Genomic DNA, 17,568 nt, shown 5'->3' with positions numbered 1-17,568 from the left:
TGTTACTGTATTCTAGAATTGCCTTTTTCTTTTTTTCCTTCTAAGTCATACTTTACTTTTATAACTTAGGTCAATGTCACCTCTTTAGCGAAGTCTCCAAGACTGGAATTAATTTCTCCTTCCAGTCTGTTTCTGTGGCATTTTCCTTGAGCTTTGCTGTAGCTCTTATTTTAGGTATGGCTAGTTTCTTGTGTCTGCTTCTCTGTGTCGATTGAAAACTCTATCAGACCAGGCTTTACTCATCTCTGCATTCCCAGAGTACTCTTCTCTCTGTAAGAAGTATGTAGATATTGGTTCATTGATTCAACAAATATTTACTGAGTACCCTCTCTAGGCAGCAGAGATACAATGGTGAAAAAAATATACAAGGTCCCTGATCTCATGAGACTTATTCTAGTAGGGGAGCAGAACCAAATATAAAGCCAGATAGGGGGGCAGAATAATGGGGTGGAGTACATTCTTGGGTGGTATGTTCAGTTGGAAAAGGCCTGGTGGGATATATTTGAATATCACTGAGCAGGATACCTTTTTGAATACTATATTGCATTTGACACATATATATCAATATTAAGTTGTTTAATTACCATCAGAACTGAGGTATTAATGCATAGCAAATTAATTACAATATTTTTTATAAAACTAATTCAGCCAATATTTTATAATACCTATACATGGAGTAAAACCTTTAAAAATTGTGACTCACTATACTGTATACCTGTAACTTATATAATATTGTACATCAACTATACTTCAATTAAAAAAAAAACTAATTCAGGAGTCTGTGCAACCAATTGAATTTTTCAGATTGAAAGCTCTAAAGCTTATTAATAGAATGGAATCTAGAACTTGTCTGTTAGTTCAGATTAAACATTTACTTTATGAGCTGAATTAAGGTGGGTAGGCTAATAAAAATAGAAAATACTAAATCAAAATTATTTTTCTTACGTTTTCAGTATTGGCTATCAGCTTTGAGAGTTAAAAATTCTTGACTCTTTTTTTTCATAACCCACATTACAATCCATTACCAAATCCAATTTTCTCTACCCTCAGATTACATCCAGAATCTAACCACTTCCCTTCACCTCTAGCACTAACATCATGGTCCAAGCTGCATCATCTGTCACCTAGATTTTTATAGTAGTCTCCTAAATTCCTATTGGCCATAACACAATTATTAGCTTCTTCCTACTCTACCTGGTCATAGGGCAGTTAGATTATGTCACATATCATAAGCCTCTAATGACCTCCTCTCTCACACTAAGTGAAAACCAGAGTTCTTCAATAGTGATGCCCATGGTCTGGACCTTCTTCTCTGACCTCATCTCCTACCGTTCTCCCCTATCTACTCTACTCAGCCACACTGTCCTCCTTACTACTCCTAAAACATACCCAGCATGCTCCTGCCTCAGGACCTTTACACTTGCTGTTCACTCTATCCTCAGATCCATATTGTTGACTGCAATGCTTCCTTCAGTCTCTACTTAAATGTCACCCTATTAGAGAAGTCTTTTCTAATAACCTATAAAATGGCAAACCTGCCTCTTCCTACTTGTCTGCCCCAGCATTCCCCATCCCCTGCCTTTCTCATTTCAACTTTGCAGTTATCATCTGACATAGCATACTTAGGGGTTTTTTTTGTTTTTTGTTCTTTTTAAACATCTTTATTAGAGTATAATTGCTTTACAATGGTGTGTTAGTTTCTGCTTTATAACAAAGTGAATCACTTATACATATACATACGTCCCCATATCTCTTCCCTCTTGCATCTCCCTCCCTCCCTATTCCACCCCTCTAGGTGGTCACAAATCACCGAGTTGATCTCCCTGTGCTATGCAGCTGCTTCCCACTAGCTAGCTATTTTACGTTTAGTAGTGTATATATGTCCATGCCACCCTCTTACTTTGTCACAGCTTACCCTTCCCACTCCCTGTATCCTCAAGTCCATTCTCTAGTAGGTCTCTGTCTTTATTCCCATCTTGCCCCTAGGTTCTTCTTGACCTTTTTTTATTTTAGATTCCAGATAAATGTGTTAGCATACGGTATTTGTTTTTCTCTTTCTGACTTACTTCACTCTGTATGCCAGACTCTAGGTCCATCCACCTCACTACAAATAACTCAATTTCATTTCTTTTTATGGCTGAGTAATAGTCCATTGTATATATGTGCCATATCTTCTTTATCCATTCATCTGTTGATGGACACTTAGGTTGCTTCCATGTCCTAGCTATTGTAAATAGAACTGCAATGAAGATTTTGGTACATGACTCTTTTTGAACTATGATTTTCTCAGGGTATATGCCCAGTAGTGGGATTGCTGGGTCATACGGTAGTTCTGTTTTTAGTTTTTTAAGGAACCTCCGTACTGTTCGCCATAGTGGCTGTATCAATTTACATTCCCACCAACAGTGCAAGAGGGTTCCCGTTTCTCCACACCCTCTCCAGCATTTATTGTTTGTAGATTTTTTGATGATGGCCATTCTGACTGGTGTGAGATGATCTCTCATTGTAGTTTTGATTTGCATTTCTCTAATGATTAATGATGTTGAGCATTCTTTCATGTGTTTGTTGGCAATCTGTATATCTTCTTTGGAGAAATGTCTATTTAGGTCTTCTGCCCATTTTTGGATTGGGTTGTTTGTTTTTTTGATATTGAGCTGCATGAGCTGCTTGTAAATTTTGGAGATTAATCCTTTGTCAGTTGCTTCATTTGCAAATATTTTCTCCCATTCTGAGGGTTCTCTTTTTGTCTTGTTTATGGTTTCCTTTGCTGTGCAAAAGCTTTTAAGTTTCATTAGGTCCCATTTGTTTATTTTTCTTTTTATTTCCATTTCTCTAGGAGGTGGGTCAAAAAGGATCTTGCTGTGATTTATGTCATAGAGTGTTCTGCCTATGTTTTCCTCTAAGAGTTTGATAGTGTCTGGCCTTACATTTAGGTCTTTATTCCATTTTGAATTTATTTTTGCGTATGGTGTTAGGGAGTGTTCTAATCTCATACTTTTACATGTAGCTGTCCAGTTTTCCTAGCACCACTTATTGAGGAGGCTGTCTTTTCTCCATTGTATATTCTTGCCTCCTTTATCAAAGATAAGGTGACCATATGTCTGTGGGTTTATCTCTGGGCTTTCTATCCTGTTCCATTGATCTATATTTCTGTTTTTGTGCCAGTACCATACTGTCTTGATTACTGTAGCTTTGTAGTATAGTCTGAAGTCAGGCAGCCTGATTCCTCCAGCTCCATTTTTCTTTCTCAAGATTGCTTTGGCTATTTGGGGCCTTTTGTGTTTCCATACAAACTGTGAAATTTTTTTTCTAGTTCTGTGAATAATGCCAGTGGTAGTTTGATAGGGATTGCATTGAATCTGTAGATGGCTTTGGGTAGTCTAGTCATTTTCACAGTGTTGATTCTTCCAATCCAAGAACATGGTATGTCTCTCCATCTATTTGTATCATCTTTAATTTCTTTCATCAGTGTCTTACAGTTTTCTGCATACAGGTCTTTTGTCTCCATAAGTAGGTTTATTCCTAGATAATTTATTCTTTTTTTTTGCAGTGGTAAATGGGAGTGTTTTCTTAATTTCAGTTTCAGAGTTTTCATCATTAATGTATAGGAATGCCAGATATTTCTGTGCATTAGTTTTGTATCCTGATACTTTACCAGATTTATTGATTAGCTCTAGTAGTTTTCTGGTAACATCTTTAGGATTCTGTATGTATAGTATCATGTCATCTGCAAATAGTGACAGCTTTACTTCTTCTTTTCTGATTTGGATTCCTTTTATTTCTTTTTCTTCTCTGATTGCTGTGGCTAAAACTTTAAAAACTATGTTGAATAATAGTGGTGAGAGTGGTAACCTTCTCTTGTTCCTGATCTTAGAGGAAATGGTTTCAGTTTTTCACCATTGAGGACGATGTTGGCTGTGGGTTTGTCATATATGACCTTTATTATGTTGAGGAAAGTTCTCTCTGTGCCTACTTTCTGGAGGGTTTTTGTCATAAAGGGTGTTGAATTTTGTCAGAAGCTTTCTCTGCATCTATTGAGATGATCATATGGTTTTTCTCCTTCAATTTTTTAATAAGGTGTATCACATTGATTGATTTCCATATATTGAATAATCCTTGCATTCCTGGGATAAGCCCCACTTGATCCCAGTGTATGATCCTTTTAATGTGCTTTGGGGTTCTGTTTGCTAGTATTTTGTTGAGGATTTTTGCATCTATGTTCATCAGTGATGTTGGCCTGTAGTTTTCTTTCTTTGTGACATCTTTGTCTGGTTTTGGTATCAGGGTGATGGTGGCCTCATAGAATGACTTTGGGAGTGTTCCTCCCTCTGCTATATTTTGGAAGAGTTTGAGAAGGATAGGTGTTAGCTGTTCTGTAAATGTTTGATAGAATTTGCCTATGAAGCCATCTGGTCCTGGGCTTTTGTTTGTTGGAAGATTTTTTTTTTTTTTTTTGCGGTATGCTGGCCTCTCACCGTTGTGGCGTCTCCCCTTGTGGAGCACAGGCTCCGGACTCTCAGGCCCAGCGGCCATGGCTCACGGGCCCAGCCACTCCGTGGCATGTGGGATCCTCTCCGACCGGGGCACGAACCCGCGTCTGCTGCATCGGCAGGCGGACTCTCAACCACTGTGCCACCATGGAAGCCCTGTTGGAAGATTTTTAATCACAGTTTCAATTTCAGTGCTTGTGATTGGTCTGTTCATATTTTCTACATACTTAGGTTTTTGTTTGTTTATTGTCTACTTAGTTTTGTTCATGCTATTTCCTCAATACCTAGCATAGTGCTTGGCATATATCAGTGTCCAGTAAATATTCATCTAACAGACTAGTTAACTAGAGAGCAGTATGTGTAGGTGTAATCCTGCATCCTAGGAAGTATCACTCTATAGACTTCCATTGTGCTTGGCACTGCTCTCTGCCCAGGCACAGACTGCTCTCAGACCCTGACTGTGGCTGGGCCACATAAAAACGTGCAGGTCAGTTGCATGTTTGGCCTTTCTCACTCAAACTCTGCAAGGAGACTTTAGTATGATTGCTGGTAACATGTCCATCATGCCATTTGTAGTGGCTATTTGTTGATGAGCTACTTTATGTGTCTTCACTAGAAGAGAAGGCAGCACAACTCTGGGTGGTTAGCCAACAAGAGCAACATTCCCTATATCCTGTTGCTTCACATTTGAAATGAACAGTGAGAAAATAATATATTTAAGACTGAAAAATTAACTTATTTTTAAATAATAATTTATGGCTTATTTTCTGGGCAGTACATTTCTCACTTTTATTTGACAGTTCATCAGATAATTAGAAGTGACACATAGTGCTAAGTATCATTGTGGGTTATCATTCATTTATACATTCACCATGAACCACTGACAGACAACAACTGTGTTCAAGTTTGGCCTCATTTAGTTTGCTCAAGCTATAATCAGGAACTAGTGGAATATAGAATGACCAAATATTGGTTTCCAGAATGTAGATAATCAACACCTTCATGATCCTGAAAAATGGAGAGTTGGCAACGTCTCATCATTGGATAGCCCTGAAATATATTACTGTAGCAAAATCCAAAGCGTAATTATCTTTTCTGAAGACAACATTGGTATTTCATGTTTTTTTTTATTTCAAAATTTTATTTTCTAACATTTTAATAAATACTGAAATTTAATTGAGCTTAAAAATAAATAAGAGGATGGAAAGAAAAACAATTCATCTCATGTTGATTCTGCTATTTATTATGACTCATGAGCTTGTAGCTTGATGTGTATGTTCTATTTCAGGGGGATTTGTTGTATGTGAAAATCTGTCTGATTGTAGAATGTTCATTTAAGAAGTTACTTAAAAATCATGGCTTTTTTTGGGTTTTTTTTTTTTTTTTGCGGTACGCGGGCCTCTCACTGTTGTGGCCCCTCCCCTTGCGGAGCACAGGCTCCAGACACGCAGGCTCAGCGGTCATGGCCCAGGGGCCCAGCTGCTCCACGGCATGTGGGATCTTCCCAGACCGGGGCACAAACCCACGTCCGCTGCATCGGCAGGTGGACTCTCAACCACTGCGCCACCAGGGAAGCCCAACATCATGTATATTTTTTAAGTAAACTTTTTAAAAAGTATTATATATTTACAGAAAAGTATGTACATAGATCATAAGGTTGCGGCTTGATGAATTTAAGAGCTGTGACTCTGTTCTCAATCACGTTTCAGACACTAATATCTGGAGCTGTGGTAGAACAACTTGACTTCTTACGAATCAGTGACACAGAAGAGTAAGTTCTTTTAGGTTATTATTGTGTTTCTTGAGATTACATTAGGAATGCAGGGAATCTGAAACTTTTTCTTTTAAATTCTAGGCTTCCAGAATTTAAGAGTTTTGAGGAACTAGAACTTCCCAAACATTCAAAAGTCAAACGACAAAGCAGTACCTCCAATGCTCCTGAAGAAGAACAGGAGCCAGATGTCACCATTACTGAATGGAAAAACAAACCCACCCATGAAATTCTTCAAAAACTGAATGTGAGGAAGATGCAATTCCCACATGGCCCTGAGTGAGGTTGGCAGAGCAGGAACTCCCAGGGGCAAACCATATTTCTTCTTGTCCTCCCAGAGAAGGTTGTAGTTAACCTGGAGGTAGATGCCTGTCTGTACCTGAGGCAGTAATGAGAGGTGGTTCTCATGGTCTGATATTAGTGCGGATGTCTTAAAGATGCTTGAGGAGTGTGTTGTCTTGAGTAACCCATTAAAGAAGTATAGTTTCCTTTGGGATCTCCAGATTTCTCTTTCAGTGCCCTTTGTCGCCTTTTCCCAACCCAGGTCTTCTCTCCTGTCTCAGTTTTTAGGTCTAATGCTTGCTTTGAGTCTCTCCAGTTACCGAGGAAAGCAATCCTATAACTACATCCATATGAATATTATGTTAGCAACCTAGTATTATACCTTCCTTAAGGTTATTTTCATTTTAAAGGAGGAGGGGTGGGGGTATAAGGTATAGTACGTATCAAAGGAAATGAAATTCTAATGGTAGAGCTATAAACACAGTGACATTTTATTAGACCATACAAATTTGAGCATGTAGGCTAAATATATAACCTGTCGGATACCAGTTCTTGTGATTGATCGATATTATCTATGGATCGACATAAGCATAAATATGATATAGTAGGCATAAAACATAATGCATATAATAAGTGGTCTACATACATCCCCTCCTTTCATCCTTCTCTCCACATTGGGTTGACAGCAACATGGTCTCCCATTTATGAACAAGTAAAGTCAACAAGGGAGTGATTAAATGACTTGGCCGAATCTCTCAGAGAGTGGCAGAATCAGTATTAATGCTTGTAGACAACATATTTTCTATTCATTACTTATCTTGTTTCCTGGAAAATTTGATTAGTAAATCCTACTACCCCAGGAAGCTAGCTTGCCTACCCACTGTTTCCAGGATAGCTAAAATAAATAGTTGTATAATGTCATCTTACGTTCAGTAGTATATCAATGACATTTTATCTTTTCTCAATTGCATAGCAGAATATTTCCTCTTTGCATCATGTGGTTTCATGATTAGTTATCCCCTGTGGTAATTTTTGTACCCATTCATTACAGTTACTCATAGTGATTTATATTTTCAGGACTGTAGTTGTCTGGCTAGCCAAGCCATCCTGCTGGGTATACTGCTGAAAAGAGAAGGGCCCAACTTCATCACAAAGGAAGGTAAGAGTACATGTCTAAGAGAACATTTTTAAATAAAAAGACCTCTCTATTTTTGAACTTATATCAAATATGCATAATGAATATCCACTAAAATGTTACAAATTATTTTCTCCTCTATTAAACCTTTTTTAAAAAAAAACTTTTAAAAGGAAAATTCATACCCCCTTCTCTGATTGTCTGAATGGTGTTGGAACCTGGATTCTGCCTGTGACTGTTAACCTCTGATAACTCCATAGTTGTTTATTGACAGTTTCTGTTTCCAGTTTTTTTTCTGTATGTTTCTAAGAACAATATTCAATCATTATAGCTGTAAAAATTAGCTCCTTCATGGTCTGCAGCAGCCATTTGAAATGGAACATGGCATTTAGTAGAATTGCACTCTCAAGACTGTTTACAAAAATAAATCATTCTAATCATGTTCATGTCCACTCTGCATTAAGGATGAAACCCAATTATCCCTGAAATCTACACTCGTATGTTGAGTCACTACTCTAAGGAATCTTTGAATTCTACATCATGGTCTACTTCCAGCATTTTATAATACAGAATAATGTAGGATACATTTCAAGTATTTAATGTCTAGCTACTCAAAGTTTTTAGCTCATCTGAAAGTTCTCTGTCCAGAGATGCATATTGTTTAGTTAGATTTAGAAATTGAGTCAATATTCTAAACAGCAATGTAATTAATAAAACTTATAGTTCTGGTAGTGAACTAAACATAATTGTTTATTCAAATAAGGTCTACTTAGTTTTTGCATTATTGTAGCTAAGAGATAACTGGCTTGAGTATTATACAGTGAATTGAATAGTCTTAATTTTTTAACTTAATATTATTAAGGCAGAAGAACTTTAAGCAAATTTCAAACAGAATCCTTCATGTTTCTAATTAATCTTGAAACTCAAAGTGTAAACAGGATCCTAGTTATATTGAGGACATCAAAATTTATACTTTAAAACAATAGGATAATTAAAAAGCAGACATTTCATTAGGAGCCTAGAATTCAGAATGGTTATTTTAGTAGTGCTTTAAAATGAAACAAAATTTATATAAAATAGTTTATAATGAAAATGTTGAGAGAATTATTTTTTAAACCATTTTTATAAACTTGGGAATAATATTCATCTGTTACTTAGATATTTAAAAGACTTTAAATGTTTTAAATCTGTGAAACCTTATATATTGAAAATCATAAGCATCTACAGAATCTGAATATAATTTTATCCAATTTGTTATAAAAATAAGTTCAGGGTAAAATGATAAAGATCTTGTCCTTTACCCTTGTTTACCCTTTTTTGTGCTCTGTCCTGTCACGTGGTTAATTTACTGACAAACCAGTCATGATGCCAGACCACATGTAAATTGCTCCCAAAGAATGAAACCCAGTGGTATTTTTTGAGCACTGGTATATGATCATGCATATAACAGAATCACCATAAAGTTTTTTTGAACAAATAAATGAAGAATTATGTATAGTGAGTCTATAGTATTTGTTCAATTTGCTATATTCTGTTTTTTATTTTCTATAGTAAATTAAAATAACTTATTTTTATTTATTAAAAACATAGATTGTGTATTAAGAAAACAATGAATTTCAAGAAATAAAGTACTTATTCCAAATCATATACTCAAACTAAGTAGTAACAAGGGTTGGAGACATTCACACTATATATTTGGGTTACATATTTAAATATGTCAGGTAGTTCAGAACATTAATGGATGGATGTATTAACTCTAATGGAACAAAATGAAAATTCAAGAGTGTTTTTTTTTAAGGGGAATAAATGTTATGCATTTAATAAAAAGCATTTTTCAACAAAGACTCTATTATCTGATGTCTAGGTACCATTTCTGATCACATTGAGAGAGTCTATAGAAGAGCTGGCAGCAAAAAATGTTGGTTCGTATTAGCGTCCTTGTCATTATGTTTTATTTTTATGTTTTCATATTCAGTATCCTAAAGGTAATGGACCAGTCTTAAAGGTGGTTATTCATCCTAATTTTTACTTTTAAACTCCAAGGTTACAGCACTGTGACTCAGCCTACTTTCTAAGAATCTGCCTACATTGCATTTTATCATGGCTCTCCCAAGTTATTAAAAACATGTCTGGGAGTAAAGACACCCATAGGAATAGAACCTGGAGAGGATGCACTGGAATGATGTTCCAATGGCTCTTTCCTACCCTGCACCTCCTCTGTCCCAGCAAGATGCTTTAGGTTCTAATTTGTATTTGGGAAACTTGTTCTGTTATAGAAGGTCATGAAGAGACCAGTGTTTCATTTAATCACAAGCAAAAAATAATATACTTAGGAAATAGTTCTCTCATGACTTAAGTTGAATGAATCCCAGTGATTGTAGTTGCTTCATAACAAGTAACTGATACGTTCTGCAGAGGTAGTCTCTTCCCAGAGACTGAAGAAAAATTAGGTAAGTTGAGATAAGGTTGTTTTATTTCATAATGGGGTAGGTATGTCTAAATGCATGCCATCTTCATTTTTGAAGCAATTATAACAGTTTTACTAGCAAAATCTAACATTTTGAAATTAAGAGTATATAAATATATATATTTTTAATAACCCATTATTATCTAATTTTGAAAAAAAAGTTTCAAGCAGTGTCATAAGAAACTCCCTTAACCTTGATGAGCCTGTTTTCTAATCTCTAAAATAAGGGGATTAGACAAAACAGTCTTTTAGCAGTATTTCAACTCTATGATTTATAATAAATATACCATTCCAACCCAGAAGAAATTATGTAATAGTCCTGTGGTTAAGTCTCAGATTTTCACTGTAAATTCTCAGCACAGTAAGGCATGCAAACCAATAGGTGTTGCTTTTTAGTCAGTAAATTTCAAATGTGGTCTATAATCTTATCTTCGGTTAAGCAAACCTGTATTTGCTTTATGTTTAATACTTATATTTTAGATAAATCATTAGCAAACATTTAGAGTCCTGACTGTTATGTTTAAAAGAACAAACTCCTGGAAGTTTTATTTACTGTATTTTCCCTTTTATGGCTTTCCACTGACATACCCAGGTTGGCGGTACGCTACGGGGCTGCATTTACCCAGAAATTTCCTTCCTCTATAGCCCCACACATTACTACTTTTCTGGTACATGGGAAACAGGTAACATGCACAGAATGTGGAAACTCAAGCTGCTTGAAATGTGTGGGCTTATTTGCGTTCTGAGGGTTAAATATGTCTTTTGGTCTTACAATGTGTGGGTGAAAGCTTCTCTAAAAGTGTTTGTTTCACTAACTTTATCAGATATGACTTAATTTTCTACTAGTTCATCTATGTTGAGATTAAGCAATGTAAGTGTTTTTTATTGGTCAGCTCCCATAGATGTCCTGAAATACAAGAAAACAGTTTTAAACCTACATTTTTATTTTATTTTCTCCATCTAAAAGTCCCACATGAATTTTTACTTTTGAGGGGGCAAAAGTGTCTTATGTATTGCAGGTGCTGTGCTTAAAAATCTGTTCTCCTTACAGTCTAAGACTTTTTCAGAAATGTAAAAATAGCAGTGTGAATTCCTTCCTCCAACATTCTGGCAAGAAAAAAAATACTGGTATTTCATTGTATCACTTCCTAAAATTGAGTACTAAGTGAGTCCCCTGATCCAGGGATTTGGTTATGTAGGCACCGAAAGAAACTTGATTTAAAGCGGGTTATAGGAATAGAGGGCATGTACCAGTGACAGTCTTAATAATGAATTTTTTAATGCAAAATCAGAATAATCAATTCTTCCTCCTATGCCACTCCCTGCCAAAGGGATAGTTAGGCTCCCTTTTCTTTCTTTTTAAATTGTTAATGGCACAAATAATGCTGGTGGCAGAGGTGAGGATGAGGTTATCCCTCCCTAATTCTGGTTGGTCCTACAATCTGGGAGATTTCAGCTGTTAGATCCAGTGTCTTGGGGTCATTGTTTCCTCCATATTATTACATGAGGACCTAATTGTGTATCTTTTTAAGTCTCCCTGTTCAAGGGCCCCACTCATTCATCATTTAGATTTGTCAACCTCTGGCCTGCTCTCTTCTTCACCCCCAGGTCGGTGGTGCGCCATACAGCAAGTCTTTTAAGTAAACTAGTGGACAGCCTGGCCCCATCCATTACTAATGTTTTAGTGCAGGGCAAACAGGTAAGTATCTGATTTTCAGACTCTTCGTCACAGTCACAAAGGTTTCTGGGCAGGACCCTGGCTTTTAAATCTGGCAAGCCTCAGTGTCATAGGTCTCTCACAGTCACGGCTCAGGCATTTCTACAAAAGGCTCCTTCCCCAAGCAAAATCTAGTCTTAAAGATGCACAGATACTAAGTATTTGTGCTGCACCTCAGAGCTTTAATTTTCAACTTCTGTGTTAACTTGAGATCAGTGAAGATACTGACAAAGAAAATGGTATGATACCTACTAAAGCACTCCAGACAGGCTTAGGATAGGTAGAACAAAGACAGGGAGCAGTGAAGGGCGCATTTTCCCTTCTCCTCCTCTTAAGATTCTTCTCCCCCTTAGAAATGCGTTGACTCCCCAGATCCTTAACCCTCTGGACCACCTCTCCTTCCAGCTCCTCCCCTCCCACCAAGGCCAGCTCTTGTCATCTTCTCCTCACAGAGCCATCTCCAGTTAGCAGTCCCTTTCTCTGGGTTCTCACAGTAGGCCTGTGACACTCCTCACAACCTGCCCTGGATCCCAGTTCATTTAAATGTGTGTCTCTCACCCCAGGGTAGGCCGTGAACCCCCAGAGGTCATGGTCCATGTCTTGTCCAGCACCTGTCCCAGTGTGCCCAACATGGCCTTTGAGAGGCACTTGGTGAATGTGGGTTGAATTGAGCCTGTGCACGTGGCTATGTGGAGTGGAATATGGCTGCTCATTTTTTGTTTTATTTTCTATAAGCTCTAATTACCTGGCTGAATAATCATTTGATTGGAATGAAAACCTGCTTGCTTTCTATCTCTCCTTTGGGAGTATGTGTGCTTTGTCATGTCTTCCTGATAGTTAACCTAGGGATATAATAATACAAAAAACTTTAACCTTCTCTGATGGAATCAACCCATTGTTCATATCTCAGGGCTCTTAACTCATTAAAACAGAAATGATTTCATCTTGACATCTAGCTTTTGAAAAGTTGAAAGAATATTTTATTCTGTAATATTTAATAACAATGAAAAAATTATTGTACTAATAAAAAAAACTCCTAAGAAAAATTTAAATCACTTTTCACATATGTTATTTTCTCCAAATTATTAAGAGGTAGAATTTTCATTCTCATTCGTCAGCTAAAAAGACCAAGACACAGGTAGTAACTTATGGGGTTCCTTTCCTCACTGCAATCCTCAAATCCAGCCACAGAGTCCTGTATTGCTGCCTTGGACTGAGCCACCCCTTAAAGAAAGTAAACAGGCTTTGGGAAGCTATTTTTCCTTGGATTTTAGGCCCCTGTAGTATATCTGAAAATATAGTTAATTCTACGATGTATGAGAAGGTTTTGATGATCTCTGAGGTCACTGGCACCTGACAGTTGGAGAGGAGGGGTAGGTTAGGGTTGGTCATGTCCATTCTATACACTATCTAGAGGGAGATTACAGCCTGTGATTCTGAGATTCTGTTCACAGAGCAGAATCCTGGAGGCCTTGGAGCCTGTCCTGAGGCTGTGGCTGGACCATTGCCCACCAGACCAGCACATCTCCCAGGGAAATAGTCACTTACAGAGCTGGGTACCTGGGAGGCTGACAGCTCTGCTTCAGGTGTATGAAGTCCATTCATTCACTGCATCTTACACTTTTACAAAAAAGAAATGAGAATGGAACATTCCAAGTTTGTAATTGCTTATTTATGAAATTCCACCCTGAGAACTGAAGTAATATTGTTTCTACAGAGCACTTTCAGATCATCTCAAGCTCCCTGGAATGAAATAGTGCTTTAGTCATCATTGCTTCCGGAGGCAATGATGTGCCTTCTGTTTGCTTTCTTCTTTACAAGATGACATTTTAATAAAAGTAATCGCACTTGGACTAACTGGTTGGTACCAGTTGTGTTACAATAAACTAGCAGTTCTCAGTTTTCACTCCATCACAAAGTTGGGGCAGAAGACACCTGTTCTGCCTTCTCCCCTCATCTCAGAAAACACAGGGCCCTTTGATGTCCTCTTCTTTTTCCTGCATCTTATCGTGCACTGTACAAGGAAGAGAGTGGGAGAGGGGTAATGAGGAGGAAGGAGGGGCTTCAGACTTTTCTGGGAGGCAGAATGCTAAGGCGAGAGGAGAAGGGGGGAGCAGAGTATTTATTTCTCTTGCCCAGGCTCAACAGCACTCTTGGCTTTGAATTTTCATTGCCATTTCCCTCTGTGCTTTCTCATTTCGCAGGCTTGTGGGCAGTCTTGTTTATTCCCCTCCACACGCCAGAGATACATCAACAAGTATTTCAGCACTCACTGAAAATGAGTGCCTAGAACTACGCCAGGAAAAGTGGGGCTACACTACAACTCTATGTCCTTACACCTGCCTTTGAAAAGATTACAGTGTTGTTAAAGAGTAAACACTTCCACATGAGAAACTGTAAAAGAGGTGAAGGATATACTCTCAAACATAGGCTGTGCACTAAAGTAAAACTAGTCAATGTATTCTGGTTTCTCTGGGGGGTTTCTAGTACTAAAGTCATTCAGAATAATTTTATCTCATTAGTTATTTATATTCCTTCCCTGATTTTATCCATTCACCTCCACTCTCCTAACCAGGACCCTCACCTGCCCTTGTATTTCAGACCAGACTGAACCATCATGAACTCCAGTGGGAGTCATGCTTTGAAAGCCATTTTAATAAGTAGCAGGAACAGTTATTCTACCTAATTCCCTAGCTTGCATAGAGTAATTTCATCCTGCCAGTCATCCTGAGCCTTGAATTTTTTTCTTTTATCTGTTAGTAGCTAGGACATTTTTACAATAAAATTCTGCCACCTATAGGTAACTCTGGGTGCCTTTGGACATGAAGAAGAGGTTATCTCTAATCCTTTGTCTCCAAGAGTGATTAAGAACATCATCTATTACAAGTGTAATACCCATGATGAGAGGGAGGCGGTCATTCAGCAAGAACTGGTCATCCATATTGGCTGGATCATCTCCAATAACCCGGAGTTATTCCGTGGCATGCTGAAAATACGAATTGGGTGAGTAAAGTACTTTGCATTTGCATAAAGAGAATTGTTCAAGTGGTCCTTGGCCTCTCTGAGTGAAGTGCTGCCCCAGATCTGGTGGGTATTTAGGAAAGTGCATCTTGCCCTAAGTCATAGAGACAACATCTGGTGGTATGAAGAAATAAATACTAGTGGCCTGAAAAAAACCCTCCTGTTAAACATATTTAACTCCCAACATGAGATGTAGGGGAATAACTCTGTTCTCTGGTAAAATCAAACTCCAGGGGTTTAAGCAGGTGTATCATGTTAAACAATAAAACAAACAAACAAAAACCCCATTATGCACAATACTTGTTAAAAAATCCTCTAAATAAGTGGATAAGACTTAAGAGAAGAGTGGGGTTTTTTTAGTAAAATTAGGTGTCAGGAGGACACACTCAAATAAAAACTTGGTCCTTTTAAGAATATTCTTCTGTATCCATTTTCTACCAAAATCTAAATTTTAGTCATTAAAATTGTAAGTGTTCTGTTTGGAGAAGTTGAAAGTAAGGCTCTGGTGATCTTGAATCTTCTTAGTCAAGCACTGTGTGAGGCAGTGCAGTAAGCACGTGACCAGGCTCTGGCATCCAGCGGAACTGAGTGCAAGTGCAGACCGCCACTCATCATCTCAGTGGCCTGAGGTCAGTGGCTGAACCTCCCTCCTGTTTTCATACCAGCCTCATTGTTTTGTGTGAGGTGAAACAAAATAATATGTTTAAAAGGCCTGCCACAACCGAGTAAAGTACAAATGAGTCTTTTCATTTTTTTAAACATATTTTTGATTGTATTGAATGCATGTATCATGTGAATATGTTCTAATTGTAAAAAAGTCAACAAAAAACAATACTTGAGCATATAGAGTAACCTAATATGTGGCCAATTTGGGGGATGATCAAGTGTTTGAAAAGACTATGTAGCCTGTCAGGCGCAAATACCTGTGAATGTGTGTGAGTGTGAGTAAGTGTTTAGCTTGCTAGTTGTATAATTAGATCATCAATATCTTTACTATTTCTGTCCTACTTGACTTTCGATTGCTGATAAATTGTAAAATGTTCTCCTGATTATGAATTTGTCAATCTCTCCTTGCATTTTTATCCGTTTTGCTTTATATATTTTAAAGCTTTGTTTTTGTCCATGTTGCCATGTTTTAACAATGAATCTTTCCTTGTGTCATTTATTTTGTAATTGAATTATTTTTAAAAAATTATTTTTAATTTCAAGCATCTACAAAAGTATAGAAAATAGTATAATAAAGCCCATACTATTACTCAGCTTCAACAATATCATCATATGGCCAATCTTATTTCACTCATACCCCCCCACTACCTACCTCTCCCACACTCCCGTATAGATTTAAAGCAAATCCATCATATCATTTAATCTGTAAATACTTCAGTGTGTATCTCTAAGACATAAGGACTTTTTAAAAGCATAACCATGGTCCCATTACAATGCATGAAATATAACAAATGAATTATTTGTGTCTAATATTACTGCCATGCCTGCTTTCTGTTTTTGTTTTTATTAGCTTGGTATACTGTCTTCCATTCCTTTACCTTCAATGTTCTTTTTTCATTTTGTATAGATATGTCTTTTATATTTAACATTCATGCCATATTTACTTTTAATCCAGTCTGATTATCTTTTAATAGAAATATATGTGATATTTGTGCCATTTCATTTATATTTTGACTTATTTCTACCATTATATTTTGTTTTTTAGTTACCATGCTTTCTTGTTGTTTCTTTTTTTTTTTTTTTTTTCCTTTCTTCTATTGCTGGATTGATTTCATTTTCCCTTTCATTTCTTTGTTTTAATTTTGCATGTGAGTATGAAGCACTTTATGTAAAATGATTACCCATTTTTTCCTTCAAAAAATTACATTAAAAACTAGTTGCTTATTGGAAGTATCTGAATGCCTCTCGTTTCAACAATTCTCATTCTAGGAATTTAGACATACTTTAACAGCAGTCTTCATTTCATGCTTGTTTGAAATAGTGGGCCATACAATAAAATGCTGTGCAGCCATTACAAGTAACAAGATAGAGTCAATATACTGATATTTATAAATGTCCAAGATAAATTAAGTAAAAAAAAAGTTGCAAATATATTGTTCTATTTTTTATAAAAGAACAATAATACTGTATATATATATATATATATATGTATAATATATATGTGGAAAAATATACATAAAATCGGTGTCAATTATTTTCTCTGGGAGATTTCTACTTTGTAAGTTATGTTTTTCAGTTTTACTTAAATTTTTTTAGTTGAGGTTATTAGTTTTTAAACTGTTTACCTGATTTTAGTTAGAGTATATTTCAGGTGCGCTTCCCATTCTTTATCTCCTCTTTCTTTTGATTGAGAAATGAACTCACTCTGCATAGAACTTGACCTTCGTTTTCATCCCTTAAAATAATTCCTTTCAAATATTAGGATGTATTCCAAATCAATTATAAGAACTGTGAATCATATCCTGATTTTTCGGTCTCTGTTAGCTCTAAAATTTTCAGCTCTAATTCTTGACTATATATGAGGATGCAGAAATGGGTCTTTCATGTGAGTTGTCTCTAAATGAAAAGAGGTGTGATTCTTTGTATCCATACAGGTATTAAAAGTACTCTGTTGTCACAGATTCAGGCATTTCTCTGAGGCTGACTAAGAAGTATAGGTTATAACTCTTCCAAATCATA

At 36.7% G+C, this 17,568-nt stretch overlaps 1 protein-coding gene across 4 annotated transcripts in view; it reads left to right on the top strand.

Moving 5' to 3' along the window:
* Positions 1-17,568, top strand: part of PHKB (phosphorylase kinase regulatory subunit beta) — a 213,028-nt gene that overhangs the window by 171,414 nt on the left and 24,046 nt on the right. For 2 of the 4 annotated variants that reach the window (XM_082863438.1, XM_082863439.1), the window contains 6 exons: positions 6,200-6,261; positions 6,346-6,508; positions 7,621-7,702; positions 9,543-9,600; positions 11,754-11,844; positions 14,663-14,865. In XM_082863438.1, coding sequence (XP_082719564.1) covers positions 6,200-6,261; positions 6,346-6,508; positions 7,621-7,702; positions 9,543-9,600; positions 11,754-11,844; positions 14,663-14,865 — 659 coding nt within the window. Of the gene's footprint in view, positions 1-6,199; positions 6,262-6,345; positions 6,509-7,620; positions 7,703-9,542; positions 9,601-10,737; positions 10,829-11,753; positions 11,845-14,662; positions 14,866-17,568 lie in introns of all 4 variants that reach the window. The other 2 variants (XM_082863441.1, XM_082863440.1) reach the window with 2 other exon arrangements.

The sequence above is a fragment of the Leucopleurus acutus genome, assembly GCF_964270905.1.
Source record: "Leucopleurus acutus genome assembly, chromosome: 20".
NCBI lineage: Eukaryota > Metazoa > Chordata > Mammalia > Artiodactyla > Delphinidae > Leucopleurus > Leucopleurus acutus.
This window is presented reverse-complemented; position numbering and strand designations above follow the sequence as displayed.